This window comes from Elephantulus edwardii, unplaced genomic scaffold (assembly GCF_000299155.1).
Source record: "Elephantulus edwardii isolate Elephantulus edwardi_28Jun2011 unplaced genomic scaffold, EleEdw1.0 scaffold00304, whole genome shotgun sequence".
Classification (NCBI taxonomy): domain Eukaryota; kingdom Metazoa; phylum Chordata; class Mammalia; order Macroscelidea; family Macroscelididae; genus Elephantulus; species Elephantulus edwardii.
This window is the reverse complement of record NW_006400054.1, coordinates 112,889-128,679: the sequence shown is the minus strand read 5'-3', so window position 1 is coordinate 128,679 and position 15,791 is coordinate 112,889. Positions and strand designations below refer to the sequence as shown.

The following is a 15,791-nucleotide window of genomic DNA, read 5'->3' as shown; positions in this document are numbered from 1 at the left end:
GAGAGAGTGTGTGTGAGAGTGAGTGTGTGTGTGTGTGTGTGTGTGTGGGTTTTCCCAGCATCTCCGCATAGGCACTAAGGCCCTGGACATCCTCTCGCCATGGACTGACCAGGACCGTCAGGGCTTCAGGCTTCTGCCCTCTCACCCATAAGCCCCTGCTTTTACTGTCACCTCACGGGGCTGTGGAAGTGGGTTCTGGTCTCAGTTCTTTTTCTTTATCTCCGAGTCTGACAGCCTGGTCACCTCCGTCCTTGCGGCAGGTGCTGGGTGCGCCCTGATGGAGTTCAGGGCCTTAGTCACTTGGGATCTAGGAGGTGACCACATCCTTGAGACCTGGTGGCCTCTGACGAGAGTGACCCACTCAGTGGGGAGGCTGTGCACAGCAGTGCCCAGTCTTGTTACGGGACAGCCAGGGTCTGCTGGTGCCCATTGTCGGGTACACTTGAGATATGAGAGTGTGGGGTCACAGGCTATGGCCCAGGAAATGGTCATCAGGAGAGGAAGGGAGAGATGGGAGATGGAAAGGGAGCAAGGGAGGGAGAAGAGAAAGAAAGGGAGAGAGGAGGGGGGAGAGGCAGAGGTAGGGGGGAGAAGGAAGGGCAGAGGGAGAGAGTCAGAGAAGGCAGACACAGAGAGGGGAGGAGGTGGAGAGAGACAGAACCAGCCAGGAGCAGCCTGGGGATGGGCCTGTCCTTCCCCTGCCCAGCCTCAGGACTCTCTGCCCCTCTGCCCTGTGTCACAGTCTCTGCCATGGGCAGTGCTGCCCCTCAGAGAGGCCCAGGAGACAGTGAAGAAGTACTCACTGGTCACTGGGGCTGCCCCTACCCCCTCTCCTGCTCTCTGGTCAGCACCCCCCACTACTTTCCTGGCATCACCAGCAGCCGGGCAGAGTTGGGTAGCGCCTGTGTAACAGCGTTTGTCCCTCTGTCTCTCCAGGTCCTCCGGCTCCCCCACAGGATGTCACTGTGCAGGCTGGGTCCACCCCTGCCACCGTCCAGGTGTCATGGAGACCACCTGTGCTGACCCCCACTGGGTTGTCCAACGGCGCCAATGTGACGGGCTATGGAGTATATGCTCGTGGGCAAAGGGTGAGTGGCGTGGCGTGGTGTGTCCCCTCGAGAGAGCCAACCCCTTCCTACCTCAGCCCTCACTGAAACCCCAGACTAGTAACTGGAGTGTAACAGCAGAGGGGCACCAGCTCTGCAGGGCTGTCAGGAGAGGGCATCTTAAATAGAACGCCTTTCTTCCGCGATGCCTCTGGTGGGCCTGAACCCACTATACAGAAGCAAAACTCCACTAAGGTGGACGCTGGACTTATGTAACATACATATAAAAGAAGCTATTTTTTAAAAAAATAGCACCTTATCAAACAGACAAAAAAAAAAAAAACAACACAAACCCACCTCATTGCTGGACTCTTGACTGACCTTCCGGTAAGTTTTCCGAGGCTATAAATAACCCAGGAGGACACTGCCCATCTTTTTCTCATGGAGCTGCTGGAGGATTTGAACCATCTCAGAGATGTGGCCTTCGGATTAGCAGTCCAGCAGCCAGTGGACTAGGACAGCTCTGGAAGATTTCTAAATTTCTGCAAAATTTAGAGCTGCTCACGCTGGTCCCAAGGAAGGCTGGTGGTGCAGTGCTGTGTGGTTGGAATCCACCAGCTGCCCATGGGACCATGAGGCCGTCGTCTCCTCTGTAGAGAGCACAGCCCTGGAAGGCCCGGCGAGTGGTCTGCCCCCCAGGGGCAATCCTGTGAGAGGTGGACTTGTCACCAGTCAATTCACACAGTGGTGACTGGGCAAGTCCTCTTTCTGTGCAAAATGGCCTGTGAGGTCGGGGTTGCATGTGGACAGGCCCCTCTGCCTGGAAGCTGTCTCATGTGACGAGGGTCAGTGTCTTGCTGGTATGCTGGAGTGACCACCCTGTTTCCTGTGACATGGGCTCTGAGTTAGACGTGGACGGGCCCCTCTGCCTATAGGCTGTCTAGGGTGACATGAGGCAGTAGCTGGTGGTGTACTGCGATGATCATCTCTCTTGCTGGCTGTGGGGTCTGGGATAGATGAGGATGGCCCCTCAGCCCACAGGCTGTCTGGGGAGATGTGGGGCAGTGCCCTGGCAAGTGACCGGCTCTCTTGCAGGTGGCCGAGGTGGTCTTCCCAACGGCGGACAGCACGGCTGTGGAGCTGGTGCGCCTGCGCAGTCTGGATGCCCAGGCGCTGAGTGTGCGGACCCTCTCAGTTCAGGGCGAGTCCGTGGACTCCGTGGTGGCCGCCATCCCCCCCGACCTCCTGGTGCCTCCAGCCCCCCACCCCAGGGCCGCACCCCCGACGAAGCCATCCACAAGTGCCCCTGAAACCAAAGATGCAGCCCCGGGCCCCCCTGGCCAGACACCCGTCCACGGGCACCTGCTGGAGCCCCCCAGCCCACAGGGCCCTGGGCCCGGCCGCCGCTCACCCTCGCCGTCCCGCATCCTCCCACAGCCGCGGGGCACTCCCGTGTCCAGCACCGTTGCCAAAGCCATGGCCCGGGAGGCGGCACAGAGAGTGGCCGAGAACAGCAGGGTGAGACTGTCCACTCTGGTTGGTCCAGATGATGCCCCTTCCTCCTTCAGCTGTCCTGGGGAGGGGTGCTTGTGCTGTGGGTGTGGGCACCCCAACATCAGGGGCTGCCTGGGCCAGAAACACCCGTACACCCCAGAAAGATAGCGTGGGGTCATGGGGCTGTGACAGTGGGGAGACCCTTCTCCCCCAAAGATGGAGGTGTAAATGTTCATTCAGAGAGGACTAGTGTCTGTTCAGATACGTATGGACATGTGTATGTGCATGTCCACACGTGCTGTGTATGCACGTGTGTGAGCACATGTGTACACTCATGTTATAAGCAGGTGCTCACAATGACATGTATGGATAGAGATTTGTTTATATACGTCAGTACATAGGGACACGGTGTGTGTCATACATGTGTGCATGTGACACATGTGTGAATGTATGTTCATATGTGTGCATTTAGGTGTGTGTAGGATACATGCAAACATACCTGCACATGGATGTGTAGGCAGGTGTGTAATTGTGTGTGCTTGTCTGCACACGTTACATAAGAGCACATCTGTGCACACAGGTATATACAGTATCCCCACACCTGTATGTACTTGCACTTGGTAACCTGTATGTGCACCTGCTACAGGCATGACCACATTCAGATAAGAGGTTGAGGAACCGCAGGTCAGCCTCGTGTGGGTCAGTCCTGGGGGCCTGGCTCCTGGCTGCCCTTGAGGACATGTGGGAGACAGTTCAGAATCTCCCCGTTGAGGAATCCTGGGTTGGTGGAATTAGCAGTCAGAGAGGATACCCGGGGAGGGAGATGTGCACATCTCACGAAGTCCACCCTGCTCAGAGAGGCGGGGGGAAGAACAGACGTGTGGACACAGATGTGGGGACACCTCAGGGCCGGGTGGTGACTAGGACAGAGAGCAGACTCCCTGGTCTCTTCTGACTGCTGCTCTGAGAAGGCTGGGGGTGTCCTCAGTCCAGAACCATGGGGTGTCCCCTGGCTGGGTGCTCAGGGCCCTGCCCCTCCTGACGAGCCAGCTCACTGCCCGTTGCCCTTTTCCTTCCAAGTTAGAGAAAAGGAGTGTGTTCCCCGAGAGGATCAGTGCCGGGCAGTACGCCAACTCAGACGAGGAGGACGGCTACGGCTCCCCGGACCCCATGCGCAGGGGCACGTCGGTGGACGACTTCCTCAAAGGTTCCGAGCTGGGGAAGCCGGTGAGTGGATGGCTGTGCTGCGGCTGTAGCTGAGCCAGACCAGGCCCACTCCACAGGCCCCCCAGGCAGGCCTCTCCTCCTGTGAGGCGGAAATGCTTCTCGTGAGTGTTAGCAACAAATAGTGCCCCAGTAGTGACGGCGTTTATAACTTACCCCACATTTCAGGGAGGCTGAGGGGAGACCACTGCCAGGTTTGGCTGCTGTGTTGTCTCAGTGACAAAAAGGGCTGCCACAGTGCCAGCCACCACACCTTTCTGTAACAGCAAAGAATGCATGGGGAAATGTGGCCTCCGCCTCAGGCACTGTCCTCTGATCTGGGAGGAAAATATTTTCCAGAGGCTCCGTCAGATTTGCCCTTATATCTCCCTGGGAAAGTGGGGTCCCATGCCCCTGACAGTTGAGGAATGAGTTGTGAGGAAGGATTGTTGATGACACTCTGTCCCTTGGAGCTAGCTGTTCAAACAGTTGACATGCCACCAAGAGAAGAAAATGCTGATTTCTGTTGAAAGTGATGATGGAAACCATGTCGGACTGATGGAAATGAGACTCACGGGAAAGTGGGAAAAGTGCAGCTAACAGCATATTGTATCACTAATGTCATAAAATATGTGAGTGGTCGAGTGGGAAACCGTGTTGTAAACATTCACTGAGGTGACCCAGCGGCTGGCCCATCAGAAAGCCTTATTAAATGGTGAGTGGTTGTGCTTTCAGGCTGAGCAGAAGTCTAGTTCATGGTCACAGTTTTGGTTTTTCTAAGAGAGCTGGGGCAGATTAAAACTTGGCTCTGGGTGATACTGTATTTAACTGCATATAACATGTCCATATAAGTAATACACACACACACACAATGAATGAACAGGTTTAATATTTTGCAAAAATCCCATGTAACGCGCATATTAATATGGTGCTTGGTTTGGGACCCCTCCCACCTTGCCAAGAGCCCCCACGCCCAGTAGGGAGAGCTGCTGACATTTCACCAGTGCAAGGGCATCTGTTCTGACCGTGGGGGTCACGTCATGCTGGTTCCCCATCCCAGCCCTTCATAGACCAACTTGGCCACGCTGGGCACATTCCTTGAGGCCTCCTTCCCGTGCAGGAGTCCATGGGGCCTAGATTGGCTACTGTAAAGGTGCTGGGCTCTCTGGGTACATGAGGGGAGAGTGTCTGTGTAGGCATAGGGGGTAGGCCGTCCAGCCCCCCGTCGGATCTCTGCTTACTCTTCTCCGGCCCATTGGCTTGTATGTTCTGTTTGGAGCCCTGATTGAAAGAGAGAGGGCTATAGCTGCTCTGATGCTGATGGACGAGCCGCCCAGGCCAAGAGCAAGCCCGGCCAGTCCCTCGCGGGGCCCGTTCACCTGTGTGCGCTCTGACACACCTCCTGTCAGGCTCAGCACACCTGGAAGTGCTCGTGCAGTGTCGTGTAGCTTTAGTGACGCAGCAAAGCTGTTTTCACCACAGCACGTTAGTAAATACAGTCGCCTGTCACCCACCAGCAGACCCCAGAGACTGCCCTTAACCAGCCCCACCTAACCACAACCGCACCCGTAGGTCTCGGGCTGCTCGGGGTACAGTTGGACTTGTTGAACCTCTACTAATTTAAAGATGCAAGTCATGAATGACAAAGTGCTTTGTCTCTAAGTAAATGTGGCAGCTGAATTGAAACGGAACCCATGAGATTTAATGTAGGGACACTATTTGTATATGCCGACCTCAAATACCAAATATGTACTGTTTTTGAAGTTACTGTGAACACTACATTAGCATTCTCGGGGCTGCTACCGAGAACTCTGTGCAAGAGAGACTTTCCTGCCCACCTCTGTGTTGTCCCCAGCATCTTCTCCATGTCCCTTCCCTGACCACACATCTTGCACCTGCTCTCAGTGGCCAAGACTGCCCAAGTGAGCACAGCTATCCCTGGATGACCACTCCGAGTGCCTGCCATCTCTCCTGCCATCCGACACCACACCAGGTCCGGTGTCCACACTCTGCCCTCCTGATTCCCACTGTCATCTGGGTTCACAGCCCCTGGCTTGAGTCTTTCTCTAGCTAGAAGTCGGCAGACTGATAGCACCCAGAAAAGCCACTTTCCACCAGGTCATGTAGATGTTCTGTTCCACCAGCCCCTGGGGATGCTCACCTCTCTGTCTCTGAGGTCAGTGTTGGGTGGCTTATATCCAGCCCACTCTCTGCTGTCCCGAATCCCCGTGTGGCTTGGGCGAGCTTCCCCTGCACCTGGGCTTCATCTCCCCATCTTGCAGGTGAACGATAGACATGCAGAAGTACCCACACACCCCTCTGCGTGTTGGGGATCCAGGGAACGGCAGAGAGGGCTAAGAGACTCTGGCACACCAGTACCGAGATGCTATTTGGTCAGCGTCCCCTTTTCTCTGTCCCAGCCCCACTGTTGCCATGGAGATGAGTACCACACGGAGAGCAGTCGGGGGTCTGACCTCTCAGACATCATGGAGGAGGATGAGGAGGAGCTCTACTCGGAAATGCAGCTGGAGGACGGGGGCAGGAGGCGGCCCAGTGGCACATCCCACAATGCCCTCAAGGTCAGTTCTGGGGGGGATGCAGACCCCACTCCCCAGAGTAGCTCGGTCCTGTCTCTGCTGGGGCTGTGGAGGCTGGCTCCGGGGGGACCTCATCCTGCTCCCAGAAGCACTCAGACTTGGATCGGCTTCTCGCTCACTGTTGTCTCTGCATTCAGCAATTTCTGTGCCTTTGTCCTGTTCTTGGCCTGGTCAGGGCCGAGGAATCAGAGATCTCTTGGCTCCTCTTGAGTGTGTAGGGAGGCAGCCAGCCCTGGGTAGAAATCTTAATTGGATGACTAGAGAGAGAATATTCCATCCCAGCCTTAAGTACTCATCTGAGACAGTTGGTACCCAGGAGAATTGGCATCTGAGTCCAAACTGGAGACAAGACAGTGGGGAGCCTCTGGGGGGCTTGGCAGCCCGCCTTAAGAGGTAGGGTCTGAGCTAGGCCTTGAGTCTGGGTGTTCTCTGTCTTTCCTCCTGGGCGGTGGGTGTCCCGACAGATCACACACACAGGCCACCAGCCGGCTAAGCTCAATCCCCTTGCTGTGGTGTTGCATCCTTTCCTTTGAGACCAGATCTCCCCCTGCTGCCGGTCAGCGCTGCGTTGTCCTTGTCCCCGCGTGTGTGCCCTCACTGCCTGTCGCGGTCTCGGCTGGCTGCTCGGGAACGGGGTAGGATTGGTTCCTGCCTTCAGCAGCTTCCAGCCATCCGAGCTGTGGAGAGAGGAAGGGCTGGGCGCCTGGGTGGGCAGTGGAGGGTTTCCAGGAAGGACAGGCTGTGGAGAGGAAGGTCCCATGGCCTAGAGCCCGGTTCCCGAGGGCTTGCATTTTGAGTGGTGGACAAGAGGTAGTGTCCAAATCTCCCAGCGGAGGAGGCTGACCCAGGTGCCTGGGTGAAGGCCGTGGCCTGAGCAGTGTCCTGTCACCACAGAGAGTGCCAGTTCCCTGGACACGCCCCTCTTGGCATGACCCCCGAACTGCCTTCCACTCCCCTGTCCTGGCTCTAATGGGGATATCACGCAGATTCCTGGTGGCCCTTCTGGAGGGAGGTGTCCCCATGCTCTGCCCAACCCAGAGCTGCTGCTCGTGCCAGTGATGTGGGCCCTGGGAGATCGGTGGTGTCAGGAGTTCCTTACACCATCTGGTGGAAGATAGTTGTAGGAGGGCCGTCCATGCCCTCACCCACCTTTAGTGAGTCCCACAGACGGTGTCGATCATCACCGAGGGGCGCAGCCCAGTGGGACATCAAGGAAACCCACTGTGCTCATGCCAGGAGCTGGGCTGGAGTAGGTGGAGGTGAGCATGCCAGCCCCCCAAGATACAGCTGGGGGCATCCTTCGGGGTAAAGTCCAGGGCCCAGAGAGTTACCAGCAGCAGTGGTGTGGAGAGTGAAGCACTGGGCCCTTTACCATTTGTCCAGCAAGACTAGGGGTCGGCTTTGTGCTGGGGACAGCATCATGGAAGCTAAGAAGGGACCACATGGTGTGGATCCAGAGGGGACAGGTGACATACGGCCTGGTGCCCAGAGGGGCATACCATGCATGGGGTGGGTCTAGAGCGGCAGGCGGACGTTGTCTGGAGGCTGGTGGAGCCCCAGTGCTGTGTCAAGAGCTGTTCTGGGAGTGGAAGTGTGGGTCCAGCCTGGGTCTCTCGCAAGTCAGAGGACACTCAGCAGCCAGGGAGAGACGAGGTGGCGGGCAGGCATTGAGGGTCTCACGTGAGCAGTGTTGCTGAGGGCATCCAAGGGCAGGGGCAGGGTGGTCACTGCTCCACCCGCTCAGTTAGGCCCCTAACATGCTAGGCAGTGTGTGGGCTCCGGCCCCTGCTCTGATGGACTGTGTCCTGCCTTGTGTGAGCCCTTCAGCCTTTGTCCCCAGGTTGGTGGCCATTTGTCGGCCCACCCGCTACATGCCCGGCACGCTGGCGCCTGTGTCCCTCTGGAGCCCGCCGGCCACGCTTGCTCTACGCCCCATCTCTGCCGGGACTAATCTGTCTGTGTTCTCTCTCTTCCCATGCCCCCACTTTTCGTTGGGCCCCGCACTGTCTGCCCCCTGCCCACTCGGTCACATGCCACCCCGAAGGAGTGCTGTAAGGGGGGGCCCCCCGAAGGCTCATGGTGGGAGCGTCCTGAGTCCCCCCCGCAGCCCCGCCACAGTAAGAGGCTGTTCAGCATCCCTGAGGACAGCGAGCTTGGCCAGGTCCTGCACGAGCAGTGTGTGGGGTGCCCACACAGGGCCCGAGGGCACCGGCAGGCCCCGTGGGGTGCCCGGCCCCCCACCCAGCACAGGGGCCCCCACGCCGAGGACCTCCTGGAAGACAGGACCTGCCGCTTCAGCCGCTCGGCCACCCGCAGCCCGGACAGTGGCCTGGACTGTGGCAGCGAGGAGGAGGAGCTGCGCTCCAGCTTCCGAGCCGCCCCTGCCAGGTGCGGAGCGGGCCCCGGGCCCTGCCCCTGCCGCCGGAACCTCAGGCCCCTGCTGGCCCGGCGCCGGACACTGACGAGGCAGAGCAGCATCGAAGAAGACTTTGGGGACCAAGTGGACCACAGCGAAGGCATCCGCAGCGATGGAGCCCAGCCCCGCCTGGACAGAGCTGGCCCCAGGAAGTCAGTCTGGGATGAACCCCCGGCTCACGAAGACCCCCGGGGTGTCTGCAGGAAGGGCACACATGTGCCTGGCCGTAGGGCCACTGTCCATCATGCTAACCCTGCCCGAGCCGCAGATGGTCCTTGGGTGTGTGAAGTACCCCGCTCACATCTGCTTGCCCGCCCGGCCCGGCCCGCCCCCTTCCCTTCCGGTGCTTGTCCCCGGGGACCCTCCGCGGCTTCCTTTTATTTCCCCTGTGCATTTTGATTGATTAAGCCCCGTTGCTTCATGATCTGTCCGCCATGCTGGAGACCTCTTTACTTTGCTTTAGAATAATGATCTTCACCCACAGAATCGATGATGATTGTGGCTGCTTTTCGTAAAGGTCAACTGAATCTAAATTTTAATTAAGGGTTAGCTGAACTGCGATGGTCCAAGTGTTTGGAAACACGTATATATTTATTTTTTTGTTTTTTCAAAAAAGATCCTTGGAGACTCATTTGTGACTGCTCGTGCTGTTGAAAGTTTTAGGTACTTTTCAACTTTCGTGCTTAAATTGGAAGAAGTATGGAGAATGATTGTTGCAGGGCTCCATTTTTGCATGTTGCTTTCAAAGTTTGCTGTTTTCTGTCCCCTGCTCCCAATCCCATTTCCACCTCCAAGATTTTCAGAAGGAACGTGGCACCGTCAGCCTTTGGGGGGCTCTGGGCACGTGTGCTGCCCTGTCTGTTCATCCGGGCTGGGCAGCTGGCTGTCGAGAGTAGGGACTCCTTCCAGGTTGCATCTCTCTCTCTGTGTTGTGTCCTCTCCCAGGACATTTACTCCTGATTGGCCCAAGTTCCAATGAAAACCACACGGCACTCCCATCTGCTGGGTGCAGGTGGCTCTGCAGCCACAGGGGCGCCAGCGTCACCAAGCGCTGGCCTGCAGACTACAGTGCCCCCTGCTGGACGCCCCCTTCTGCCCTTTGTCCAGCCTGCACTCAGGGCTCACCTCTTACATGAATCAGCACCAGTAAGCTGGAAATCTTGTGCTGCTCACCCATTCCCCGCTGGAGCCCAGAAACAGGAGCCAATCGTGTTAGCCCTGACATGCAGCTGTCGTCCGGTCAGCTAGGCAGCTGTGACTGGAAGGCCCTCTCTCTGTCCACTACCTCACCCACAGCTCTGCCCCAGGGGACATTTAGGTGTGCAGTGTTAGCCCCATTTTAGTCGCTGCTGGGGACAGGCCTCTGGACAGGACAGGACCCGGAGCTGGCCTGAGGCCGTGGCCACTTCGGCTTAGAGTACTTGATGCTGACAGTAGTTGAGGTAACAACAGCCACCACCACACTCTTCCCATGGGTCCCTTTTTGCTCCCTCTGCCCACATGTCAAGGCAATGCTGCGTTGAAAATGGGGTGCCCAGGACAACAGCTTCTTTCTCTTCCAGGTCATTCAGCTAACCTTTCAGTTAAAAGCTAAGTTTAGTTGCCTTTAGAGCTTACGCTTCGAATTTGAGTTGAATGTGTTGCACCCTCAGCGCCGCGGGCACGCCCTCTGACCCTGCCTTCCTTGTCTCTTTTCCAGATCTTAGGGAACCTGGTGTCTGCAGGCCGGGCCGACAGGGACCACGCGGGGCCGAGGTTCCCGCACGGCAGCGCCGGCCCGCCGAGGTCCCGGCCATCCATCGGTTAGTAGGCCCACCTCTCTCCGGTCCTTTCACCCGCACAGCTCAATGGATGCTTAGTCTAGTCTCTGTGCAAACAGTAAGGCAACAGTTCTTAGGAATTTCAGCAGGAACATTTTCAGCAGACTACAAACCTTGGTTATTAATGGCAAAAGAAGGCAGAGGATGGCCCAGCCAGACAGGTAACACAGGTTGTAAGTACTTTGATGCCTTGCATTGGCTTTTAACTTCCAACTTCATCCTTCTCGAGACCTCAGTGGGGAGGTGAAGGGTGGACGCCTGGGCCAGTTGGTCCGCTTCTAGTTCTGCCGGCTCTGTTCACAGCAACCGGGGACACGCCAGGGCCAGTGGCCAGCCAGCTGCAGTTGATTTCCTGGAGGCCAAGCAGTGGACAGTGGTCACACACACACATCATGGCTAAATGACACAGACAAGGCACTGGCAGGAACTCGTGCCGAAACGTGTGCATCCTCACTGGCCCGTCCCCTACCCGTCCTCCCTGTCACCACCTGCTCCCCGTAACCAGCTTGCTGCTTCCATTCTCTTAGTTACTTTTTAGAATCTTGCCAGTCAGGCCAGTGCTGTCAGGACAGCGGCCTCATCAATCCACTGAGTGGGCTGAAGGCCAAGTAGGGTCATTATGTCCATCACCAGAATGAATCGTGACAAAAGCAGTTCCAAGAAGTATTAGGATAATGGAACTCTGTAATCATCAGAAAACCGGTCAGTTGTAAGATGCATGCGAGGGGGAGGGCTCACACGTGCTCGCTTCCACATGAAGCAAATCAAGAACTTCTGAAAAAATGAACCCGAATCGAGTGACCCTTGGGCAGCCTCCAAGGGTTCCTCAAGGTGGTAAATATTCAAGGAGGAGAATGCCCATTTTTCTCCTTCACAGCAGCTGGTGGATTCGAACCACTGGCCTTTGGTCAGCAGCCCACGCTCCTGTTGGGAGCACCGTGCTCTTTGTGTGGTGGTGTAGTGTCAGCTCCAGCTCAGGGTCCCTGTGCAAAGCCTCACAGCGCCTCCCGGTGATGCTGCTTCATCCTGCACCACCGCGGCCATGTGCTGTCCTTAGCCCAGTGCTGCAGCCGCTGTGTCAGTCCGCCTCGTTGAGTCCATCTCTTCCGCTCACCCTCTGCTTTCCCATCATGGTGCATTTTGCCAGGGATTGTCCCTCGTGAGGTAAGTCTCACCATCTTTGCCCCTAGGAAGCATCTCTGCTGCATGTCTCTGCAGTCTACTCAGTGTCCCATCAGTCTGTTCACTGGTGGTCTCCTTAGTCAAGAATGAAGAAGACTGGAGAATAGTTGAATTTGTAGTTTTGGCAGAGCATATGGGATATTTCTATATTCATTCTCCTTAGTTATGTGCCTTTATGAGTTGACTGTGACTTGACTTGTAGGGATCCTGTGAACAATACATCTCTATTCTGCTCAAGCCTCACCATCTCTCATTTTCCAAGTCCCTTGTTACAGTCACTTTGTCCATCTTGTTGAAGGTCTTCCTCACGTTTACCTTTCCAAGGACTGGCTCCCCCTCCCCCCAACTCATGTGAGATGCACTTTGACCTTCTTTGTCTCTGAGGAGCACCGTGTTTGCACGGAATCTCAGACAGACTTGGTTTGGTGGGGGGCGGGCGTTTACTTTTTTTACAGTCCATGAGATACTTGGTATTCTTTGCCAGGATCCATTATTCAAAGGCATTGATTCTTCTTCAGTCATCCTTTCATGGTTACATGGCTTAAATAGGTTCTCCTAGCTCCAAAGAAAATCAGCTGTTAGAGCCTTCTGTCTAGACCAGTCTCTGCAAAGACTCTTTCCTTCGGACACCGGTGAGGCTTTGAGTCTTCATTGCGTTGTGACGTCAGCAGGTGAAGGTTGAAAGCACTGGTATGTAATTGAGCCAGTGTTGTTCACAGAGCCAGAAAGGCAACCTGGTGAGCCTGGAGGCCAGGTGTCCTCTGAAAGGTGCATGGAGAGCCCCCTGCCCGAGTCCCTGAGCCCCTAGAAGAGCCACAGAACTGGAAACCCTGAGGTAACTGGTCACTGAGCCTATGGAGGAGAAGAGAGGCCGCCGACCACCTGCAGCCCTGCCAGAGTGACCCAGGTCTCAGCAGCTTTTCTGACAGCTGCTGCTGCTGGTGACGATGGCTGTTCAGTGTTGTTGAGTCGGGTCCAACTCATAGTGACCCTGTGAACAAAAGATCTGAGTCCAGTCCTGTCCTGTGCCATCCTCCCACTTCTGACACGTAAAAGCCTGTTGCAGCAGTCACCGTGTCAGTCCACTTGGTTGGGGGTCTTCTTCTCCTTCACTGACCCTCCACCCTTCCCAACATCATGTCTCTAAGGAATAGCACCTCCTCGCAACATGCCCCAAGTATGTGAGGCAAAGCCTCACCATTCTTCCCTCTAAAAAGCACTCTGGCTGCACCCTCTCCAACACACATCTCTCTGTTCTTCTGGCCGTCTATGGGATGTTCAGTGCTCTTCTCCATCACCACAGCTCAAAGGTGTCAATACTTCTTCTGTCATCCTTATCCATTGTCCAGCTCTGATACATAGTGATTGGAAAGACCTGAATCAGATGTACCTTAGTTCTCAAACTGGCCACTGTTACTAAGTTTTGTTGATCCAACTAAGATGAAAGTCGTTGACAGTTTAAGTATTTTTCCCCAACAGGACAGCAGAGTTTAGGAATGGCACATACATCATGATGGTGCTTCTTGATCCAGTGGTGAGAATCTTTGTTTTGACATTGAGCTACAATCCATACTAAAGACTGTAGTCTTTGATCTTCTGCAGTAAATGATTCAAGTCCTCACTTTGAACAAACAAAACTGTGTTGTTTGCCTAATGAAGGTTACTGATGAGTCTTCTTTCAATTCTGATGTCACTTCTCAAATAATTTGCTCAGCAAACAGACTGAATAGGTATGGAGATAAGATATAATCATGGTTTAAAGTTAAGGTGTGTGTCACAATTATATCTCCCTTGCTGTTCACACAACAGGTACACATTTTGCATGAGCACAATTGTTGTGGGGTTCCCATTCTTCTCAATGTCAACCATAACTTATGATCCACATGGTCAAACACCTTTGCATAGTCAATAATTGCTATCCGCTAGGATCTATCTGACATCAGCACTGATAGCTCTGGTGCCATGTCTCTTCTAAATCCAGCTTGAACTCCTGGCAGTTCTATTGTTGTAGTCGCTGCTTCTTCAGTATTTTGTCTGCATGCGATACTTATTAGAAGAAAAGCTCGATTGCTGACACCTCAACACAAAGCAGGTCTCTCAAGCTCAAACCCCGACTGCCAGTCAATTCTCATAGTGACCCTGTGGCACAGAGCACACCTGCCCCATTGTCTTCGTCAGTTTTGAAAGTAATCTGCCTCATCTTTCTTCATCAGAGCAGCTGGTGGGTTCGTACTGTTGACCTTTTTGTTATCAACCTTATGTGCTTTAACCACGGCACCAGCAGAGCCCCTTAATGTAATTTTAAAGGATTTAATAATCTATTACAGAGGTCCCAGACCTCTTATAATGGATGTTTAAGAGACAAACCCACAAAAACATATTTTGTGTATGCGCACACACACCCCCCCCATCCCCTACCCCGTTCTTGCTCATATATTTTCCCCCTAGTGGTTCTGTGTGAATGTTTCCTTAGCTATTTTTAAATTCCCCCCCTTTATTGTGTACGATCGAATCAGATCCAATTGGCACAGGAGGAGACTGTCACTCCTTCTCCAGCGGAGCATCTTGTGGGTTCGAACCATGCAGCTTTAGGATTGCAGCACAGCTTCTTGCCACTAGGCCACTGGAGCTCCCTTTTCCTTAGCTTTTTTCTAGCAATAATCTTACGCATTGTTTGTCCAGCTGTTACTAACTTCGCTTAGCATAATGGCCTCTAGATGTGTCCGTGTTGTGCAGTGTTCTTGGAACTCCCTTTTAGTGTTGTGTAATAACTACATTATGTGAGTGTGTGTTTCTTTAGCCATTCGTCCACTGATGTACACTTGGGTTGCTTCCATCTCTGCTATTTTAACATGCGTGTGCATATCCATTTGTGTCAGTTTTATATACCTACTAGTTAGACTGCTGGATCCAATGGTATTTGTATCCTTTGCTTTCTAAGGAAATGCCAGACTATCTTCCACGGTGGTTGCCCCCTTTTACGTTCTCATCTGCAGTGTGTGGAAGTTACAGTCTCTCACACCCTCGCTGGCATTTGGTTGCTGTCGTCCTGAGCTTTGCTACTGTTGCTGGGGTGAGGGCTCATTGTTGTATTGTTTTGCATCCAATAGCTAATTAAGCATTTCTCCATGCCTTTGTTGGCCATAAGTCTTTGGTAAAGTGTCTTGTCATGTCCCTGTTCATTCTTAACAGAGGTGCTGTCGTTTTCCATAAAGGTTAGAGATTAGTGTCTTGTCAGATACGGCATCTGTCAGCTCTCTTCCTCACTCCATCCTCACCTGTCCCTCTAGACTCTCAGGCCAGCAGCAGCGACAGTGACAGGGGACCAGGCTCCTGAAGGTTTTCATGTTGTGTTCATACTATAAGGTCAACAGGTGTTGGGAGTCAACCTGAAGGGCAGTGGTTTTGGGGCACTGGTTTTTGCATATGGTCCATAACACACACTACCCACAGCAGACTGTAGCATGGCTGCTGTGTGACACACAGGGTGTGGGCATATGGAACAAAACAAAATTCAATGTGTTTACCACCACAGAGGAAGACACCCAGGTAGATGACCCCAGGAAACTGGTGTCAGTGACACGAAGATTATTCTCCAATGCTCATCTGTTTTTCTTTTATAAATATAAAATTTATAAGTATTTTTATTATATAGAAGCCCTGGTTCATAGTGTTAGTGTACTGATGGACAGCACAGAACTGACCTGTGGAAGCAGATCACCCACTTCCTGTTGGAGCACCGGGTGCATTCAAACTGCCACCCTTTTCACGTAGCAGCCTGACACGAAACAACACTGCCAGCTAGGAGCTCATGCACAGCGCAGGAGTGGTCAGAGGCTCATTTAGGGTGCAGATTGGCCCCCCCTTCTCGTGGTAGCTGTAGGCCGGCTGGGACCTTAGGTTAGAGGCTGAGCACTTCAGCACTGCACTACCAGTCCTTTTACTTCTACACTAGACATCCTAAAATGACTGAATTGAAACACTGCCAGCCTTCCCCGTTTTCAGCTGAGCTCCTCCAGGGGGGGAAAGCAGC

General features: G+C 54.2%; 1 protein-coding gene across 1 annotated transcript in view; it reads left to right on the top strand.

Annotated features, from left to right (window-relative positions):
• RIMBP2 (RIMS binding protein 2) overlaps positions 1-15,791 on the top strand; it is a 58,832-nt gene that overhangs the window by 37,097 nt on the left and 5,944 nt on the right. The window contains exons 8-12 of the mRNA XM_006900971.1: positions 937-1,088; positions 2,142-2,564; positions 3,621-3,767; positions 6,164-6,322; positions 10,456-10,558. Coding sequence (XP_006901033.1) covers positions 937-1,088; positions 2,142-2,564; positions 3,621-3,767; positions 6,164-6,322; positions 10,456-10,558 — 984 coding nt within the window. The remainder of the gene's footprint in view (positions 1-936; positions 1,089-2,141; positions 2,565-3,620; positions 3,768-6,163; positions 6,323-10,455; positions 10,559-15,791) is intronic.